This window comes from Emys orbicularis, chromosome 11 (genome assembly GCF_028017835.1).
Source record: "Emys orbicularis isolate rEmyOrb1 chromosome 11, rEmyOrb1.hap1, whole genome shotgun sequence".
NCBI lineage: Eukaryota > Metazoa > Chordata > Testudines > Emydidae > Emys > Emys orbicularis.
In genome coordinates, this window is record NC_088693.1 from 73,868,707 (window position 1) to 73,876,556 (window position 7,850).

A 7,850-nucleotide genomic window follows, 5' to 3' on the forward strand; every position below is an offset into this window, starting at 1 on the left:
CCTTACTTTCATTTCCTTGTTTACTGATAAATATTTGTAATTGTATGATTATCTTATCTGTCTTTTGGTCTGTATTTTATCTTTGGATGTTCTGTACGAGGCATGCAAACAATAGGAATAGATGTAAACTCTGAAATACTGCATGATTTATAGATGCTGAGAGGTGTTTCTTAATTAATGTAAAGTTATGACATCATTTAGAATAATTTAGGGGGTTTGCCTAAGCACACCTCCTCTCCCCCTTCTGCCCTCCGGACTCCCCCACCCCTCAAAAACTCCAACACAATTAAAAAGGAAAGATAAGAGGAAGCTGTTTTCTGGTAATGGAAACTGATGAGGACGAGTTCAGTGCCCCGAGTAAATAAGAAACGATGTTCAAGTCCATAAGAGTTTGATACCAGCCTTAACTTTACTCTAGGGAAGAGAAACCGAATATGAACTTGACAGTGGGTTTGTTCTATCTTTGTTTGCCTTTTATTTGTAAGGGGGGGAAGGGAAGTGGACACAGCACAGACAAACAAGTACAGAACATCTGCTGATCATACAAAAATGTTACTAAGATCAGAGCAGAAATTATTCTTCACAGGATCAGCTGACCCCCCCCCCCCTTCCCCAAATGGCAAAATTGTAAAAACACTTAAAGCCTATTTTGTAGGTGCTGGTTCTTTTAGAGCACAGACATACACCAAATCCAATAAGCAGCTGTTTAGGTCTTGTCAGTGTGTTTTACTGGCTGTCTTTTTCCTCTCTTTTGAAATTCTTCTCTAAGAAAAGTACTCTTGCAAATTTCACACCATTCGCCATTCAACGTTACAGCTCCCCTCTTGGTAGCAAATCGTTTAAAAGACAGCAGCAGTGTATAAACACATTGATTTTAAATCTGAACATATCAAATGTTTTACTTACTAGAAGTTTCTCTTATTTTTAGATTGGGGTGAGTGGAAGGGGGAACAAATGTAATCTTGATCTTTAATCTAGTTGTTTGTGGCCTACACAAGAGAATAATTGAGACATTGTGATGGAGAGAAATGTTTTCTCCCCTGTCTAGATTATCATCTGAATCCTTTCTGTTTTACTTCTGGACAGCTGCTGGATTTTCAAGGGGCTATAACATTTTGGGTTCCCCATTTAAAACAAGCTTAATATTTACGTTATAGCATGGACGACGTGAAGCTTCATCACTAAAACAAGGAGACCTGTGGCAGAATTCAATAAGATGCAGTTAGAAGTAAAAAGAAAGAACCAGGTACCTACCCCTTTGGCAGTTGTATTTGCTTTTGCCCAGGTACTGGCTAGTGGGAGGCAGACATGGACCAAGCTCCTTCCATCCTCCACACTGAAAAGGCATAACTAAGCCGCTCATGGGCCACATAGCTGCAGCTTGTCATCTTATTGTCCATCTCGTCGCTCTGTAGGACCTGGTAGAGGAAGTCTATGTACCTGGCTGCGAGTTTGAGAGTCTGGATTTTACTGAGTTTGTCAGAGGGCAACGTAGGGATGATTTTCCTCAGGGCTGCGAAGGCTTCATTGAGGGACTGAGTCCTCTGCCTCTCTCTGACATTGGCCAAGATCCTCTGGCTTTGGAGTTCTTCATAAGATTGGGAGCTGGGACTGGACTTTTTCCCCCTCTTGCCTGGGTTGGGGCTGCCATCTTCACTGGATTTCTTACTGTATCTCCTCTTCCTGCCAAATCTCTTTGGCTGCCTTTCCAGCTCCTCTTCACTGGTCCCCAAGCTATCCACAGGGGAAACAGGAGAACTGGAACTTTCTTCCATTCTTTCTGCAAGAAGGGGAGGGGAAGAGACTTTTCCCCCCTCCTGATGTGGTGTGAGTGTGTCTTAAATGTGTTTTAAATTCCTGAGACAGATCCTTTGGAAAAAAAACAGGAGTTTTTTGCTGACCAAACGTTTTCCAGGTTGCTTGAAGGGCTCTTATTTCAAGGACGGGGTTGTGCAAAAACTGAGGTCTTGGAGAGAGGAAGTTATTCTAACTTTTTTGGAAACTTTAGCTGGGCTCGGTTGCTAAATAGTTGTCAGAAGTGAGGGAGGTGCAGGGCTCCTTTCTGATTGGACAGCCAGGCCAGTGGGAGGAAAGCTTTTCTCCTGCTAAACTTTCACAGTTTTATGTTACACTTAACTAAAATCTTGGGAATGCACCTCCAATAAAAGACAGTTTGCAACCACCGCTCCTCTCTCCCCCTTTCGATATATATTTGCAGCTGTGGGACGCCCTCACGTGCTAATTCAGTGGGGGTTATTTTGTTTGTAAACTTTGCAAAGTGCCTAGGTTCTAAACAGGCATGCAACGCTGTGTCATTAAAGTATCCAGTGCAGCCCCCACTGATAATGCATTAGGACAATGTCACTGCTTATTTTCAACCTGAAAGACAAAACTTCAGGCTGCATCACCAGGCTATAGGTTCTGCAAGAGATTATGACACAAGCATTTTATTGGTACCTGGAATGAGTCTTGCAAATGGGCTCTGCTTAAATACTCATGTCAACCCTCTGATCTAAAATTTAATGAGGGAGGAATAACAGACAGACACCCCCTTACACCTCCCTCCCTAGCTGTTTGAGTGCACACAGTAATGACAATCTTGCTAATAAGGTTTACACCACTTTGCTCAGTTTAACAGCTTCTCTGTCTTCTTATAATACACAAAACACCTAATTTTTTCAGCCTTTAGGACATTCATTCTGCCACTTCTTTCACAGTAGCTTAGGGAAGTAGCTCATACCTTTGTGCTATGCTAGGCTGATGGGAAGAAATAATTGGCTAAGTCCCAAAGTTTCAACTGTGATCAAAGTGATGAAAGTAAATTATTTTATTTTAATGCAAAATGAGAGCAACTCCTGCAATTTACAACACAATGATCTAAACTGATCAGGATTATTAGTAGTAATATTTATTATTTTTACAGAACCAAAAGGAGCTAAATACATCGTTGCCAGCTATAATATATAGCACAATGTGGAAGCAAAGTATTGAATTTTGAAAGAAGCAATGAGTATTTTGAAAGGGTGCTGGGTGCATTTTATATGGGTGTATCAATATCCTATTTGATTTTTTAAAATAGATAGTATGCACATTGTTTGTTAAAAGGATGGGTGCAGATTTCATTTGCACTGCCCTCTCTCCCACCTTACAAACAGGAGGGATCTCCCTAGGCGACAGAAACATAATGGAGAGAGGATATGTTTTAAAACTCAGAGCTTGAACTAGAAGGATTTCTGTCAAGGGGAGTTACAGATCTCTAAAATAATAGTGCAGATTGAATGACTGGAAACAAATTCGGTTTCCCCTCATGTTTCCCCATACAAGTCAAGTCCCATAACCAGAAACTCCATCTGGAAAAGCAAAAGCCAGAAGCAGAGTCCATCTTTGGGTGCAGGGTTAGCTGAGGGGTGAAAATGAAGGGGGTTACAGAGGGATGAGGAGGAACAATGGGGGTGGGTCTGTAGAGAGGGATGGGGATCTTTGGGTGCAGCATGGGGTTAATTCTAGGAGGTGGGAAGAGCAGTGGGGTAATGCCAGGGTAATGGGGCAGTAATAGGGATAATTACAGAGAGCTGGGGATCAGATGCCAGGTATTTATAGGGGATGAACAATGGGGTGGTGATGGGGGAACGGGGTCCCAGGTATTCACTGGGAGATGGGGAGACCCAGGGACTCAACTTTCCCCTTTGGGCCAGGGGACAACAGCACCTTTGTCCCCACTTGGCTTGTGGCTGCTGGGGAGCGCAGGGGGAAGTGTCCAGTGCCAGAGTGCTGGCTGCTTGGCTCCCCCCACCCCCGCCAGGCAGGAGGCTGCTGCAAAGTAGGCCCCGGCTGCCAGAGCTGTGCTGAGGCAGCCCAGGATCAGCATCCCCTCCCCTCCCCCGCACAGCCAGCAAGAAGGGGCATCTGCGGGGAGGGCGGGAGGGGGAGGCAGAGGCTGGGAGGAAATGGCAGGAAAAGCTGGGGAGGCAGAAGCCAGAGAGTGGATGGAGAAGGGAGCCTGGGAAGCAGGGGATGGAGCAGGGAGTCTGGGGGTGCAGATGCTGGAGGGGGGGGCAGAGGCTGGGGGAGGAAATGGCAGGAGAAGGCTGGGGAGATGGAGAATGGAGTTGGGGGGCACAGATTGAGTGATGAGGGGGCTGCTTGAGAGGACTATTTGGGGACCAGGAGGAGGCAGGGAATGTGGGGGTTGAGTCTCAGTCGGAGGTGCCAGAGGGTGAGGGGTCACAGCATGGAGTAAAGTTCAGGGGACATAGGTACAGGGGGGACAAAGGAGGAGCAGGGGACAGAGAGAAGAACAGGGAGAAGCAGAGACCGGTGGGGCTGAGTGGTGAGGCAGGGGGTGTGGAGAAGATCTCAGGAGCAGGAGCTCTCTCGGCTAGATATGAGAGATGGAGGTGACACACTCCCAGACAAACCCATCACAACCTGAACTATGGCTCACTGAAAGAGCAGGCGATGCCTTGTGGAAAACTCTGCAGAGTGCTCCCTGGAGAGACAGTGCTGGTTAGTTACCATATCAGGTTGGCATTTCGCCCTGTGTCCTGCTTCTGTTGTTAATATCCATGGTGCTGCCATGAAAACAGGAGCCTTGATATCTGCTCCTCCAGTTTTTTCCTCTCTTGAAACCATGGTGCTCGGTTTGTGACTTAAAAAGGACAGTAGTTGCCATAATGATTATGATGCATGAAACTGATGAGAAAGGGCCCAGTCCTGCTCTCAGTACAGTAGCATAAATCTGGAGTATCCCTGTTAGGTTCACTGGAGAAAATCCCGAGTAAAATGAGAACAGGATTTGGCCCTGTGACTTCAGTTGGAGATTAAATAGCAGGAACAGATGAATTCTTGAGCAGCAAAGATCATGTTTTCAGTTATAATAATTTAAAAGAAAAGGAAAGAAAAAAAAAAACCCAGGAAAAAATTATATCAGAAGAATTGTTTCTGAACAAATTTCTTTGCAGAGTTTTCCAGTGAGCATCAACACTTATTAATGGAAAAATAATGTCTGGTTTGATTGGAAAGCGCTTTGCTGGGTGAAGGAATGCCTGGAACTCACTTGACTAGCGGTAGGTAATGTTTATAGTGGAAAGACTTCCCCAGGGAAAGCCTGTGTTTGTTTTCCAAAGGAAAGGTTTTCAGGTGCAGCACAGAAGTCCGAGAGCCATGGCAGTTTTGCAAATAGACTTTTAATCCAGTTGAAAACCCTGTGGAGTCAAATGTGAGGGATGCCTCCTACTGTAGGTTGAATTCTAAGGCCAGGTTTGCAAAAGAGTTCAGGGCCTGGCTGTAAAGGCTCAGCATCTGCAGCTGGGGCCAGATTTTCACAAGGGCTCAGCACCCAATATATCCCACTTTGCTGAGCTCTTTTGAAAATCTGGCCTCAGTTGCTAAATTCCATGGGAGAACCAGAGCAGATGGTGACTCTTAACACTGTGCAGATCTGGAGAAGAATTTTGCCCTTTGTTAAGGACAAATGGAACATACAGTGAGAAGTTAATAGTGATGAATTTTGGTGTGCTAGTTTATAGTTACTGTGCCATTCTGGTGCCATTGGAAGTAACTCCATTGAAGCCTTTGTAGAATGTATGCTCTAGTTCAGTCACAAGTTACTGGCCTCAATGGAGGAATCACTGGGTGAATTTCCATGGCTTACATTATGCAGGTGGGTGAACTGCATGGTCATAATTGTTGAAGCTACGAAGTCAACGGAGATACTCCAATGTGAAACCAGCCTGACAGAGACCAGAAACACTCCCATACATTGTATTCATTATGTAGCTAATGAGTTTAGAAATCTTATAATCTCAGTGTTTGGGGTGATTTCGAAGTATAAACAGAAACAGAATCATAATGCACAGAGTGACCCAGAGAAACCAGCAATGAAAATTCCAAGGAAAAGTCTCTTTGTCTAACCTCTAAGAGCAAGATTAGATCAGAGTGAGCAGGTTAGCAATGAAGGGACCTGGTTCTTCCATTTCTTATGCTGGATTTGCAGTGGTATAACCCTGTTAACCTCAGTGGAGCTATTCCTGGTGTGCAAGGTTGGTCACTAAAACCAATTCAATTGTGACAGTGATGTGATTAGATTGGTGTGGACCAAATGTGTTGTCAGAATACGTAGACACATCACTGAAAGTCCTGCAAGGACTGGTGGGAGAGGAAAGCCTGATTGTGATTTGGAATAATACACAGGCGTGAGAGGAGGCATATGGCCAACCTGGATTATGGTTGGAGTCTACAAGAATAAGAGGGCACGCGATCCTGCTTGCTGCCCTCCCAGAGCAGGTGGGTGAGGAGGCATGGCAAGTGGACAGATATTTATAATCCACTTTCTTCTGTCTTCTTGCAACAATTGCTGATAGATGGCCGTGTTTTGACACCTTTCCTCATGCTGAGTAGTATCTTACTTCCCTGATTGAAATGGGACTACCTGGAGGTACTGCTCGTTGTCATGAATAAGGATGGTAGAAGCTGGCGGCAAACAACTGTGTTTTCATACCAGGTGCCAAATCTGCAAGGCAGCATTGTCTAGTGCATAGGGCACTGGACTGGGAGTCAGGGGATCAATTTCTATTCCCGGGTCTGCCACTTGCCTGCTGTGTGAGGTCTCTGGAGCGGGGACTTTCTCGCTATGTGAATGCACAATGCCTCACTAACACAATGGGGCCATGATCTCACTTGGAGCCCGGAGACACTAATGTAATATAAATAACCAATAACAAATCCTGCTTGCCTTACTCATGCAAGGGACTGTTTGCCTGAAAAACACAGGCAGGATCTGACCCATAATGGATGTTATTTTAAAAAACTTGGACCAGCATAGTGCATATCCTCTAAGTTATCTACCTAATTTCCTTTTGAAGCTCTTCATTTTCATGGCAGTCTTTGTTAGAGGAGATTTATGGTATAACAAGGCTGTATTGTAACTACCAACAGTGTAAACACACCCAGCTCTGATCAGACTCACTGGGAAGACTCAGTGTATACGTATACACTTTACAGCCATAGAGCCCCCTAGCAGTGTTTAGTGCCAGAGTTAACTACAGTGTTGACAATACTGTGGATACCTTCCCTTAGAACAGACTGAATGTTCAGGCAACTGGTCCCCTGGTACTGGTGAAATGTAATCTGGTCCCTCAATAATAGGGATAGGTATATATAAGGTATGCAATATTCTTCTTCTGTATGGCTTACAATCAGCAGTGTTAGATGTCCCAGTCTAGGTTGGTGAGCCACTTGATTGCATCTAGTGACATGGAGTGGATGGCAGAGATACCACTGGGATATGATCGTATGGGACATTGCTGGATGTTTGTTTCTGCAGTTAAAAGATCACTGGGTTTGGTCCCCTTTGAAGAAGGGCTGGGGACCGACTGGCTAAACAGCAGTTCTGCAGAAAAGGACCTGGGGATTACAGTGGACAAGAAGCTGGATATGAGTCAGCAGTGTGCCCTTGTTGCCAAGAAGGCTAACGGCATTTTGGGCTGTATAAGTAGGAGCATTGCCAGCAGATTGAGGGACGTGATCATTCCCCTCTATTCGGTATTGGTGAGGCCTCATCTGGAGTACTGTGTCCAGTTTTGGGCCCCACACTACAAGAAGGATGTGGAAAAAATTGGAAAGAGTCCAGCAGAGGGCAACAAAAATGATTAGGGGGCTGAAGCACATAACTTATGAGGAGAGGCTGAGGGAACTGGGATTATTTAGTCTGCAGAAGAGAAGAGTGAGGGGAGATTTGATAGCAGCCTTCAACTACCTGAAGGGAGGTTCCAAAGAGGATGGAGCTCGGCTGTTCTCAGTGGTGGCAGATGACAGAACAAGAAGCAATGGTCTCAAGTTGCAGTGGGAGA

The 7,850-nt window shown here is 45.1% G+C and overlaps 1 protein-coding gene across 1 annotated transcript; it reads right to left on the reverse strand.

Moving 5' to 3' along the window:
* Positions 1–1,292: 1,292 nt before the first annotated feature.
* On the reverse strand, positions 1,293–1,775 carry TWIST2 (twist family bHLH transcription factor 2). The gene has a single exon (XM_065413731.1). It carries the CDS (start codon positions 1,773–1,775, stop codon positions 1,293–1,295), a length of 483 nt encoding a protein of 160 aa, XP_065269803.1.
* Positions 1,776–7,850: the final 6,075 nt, after the last annotated feature.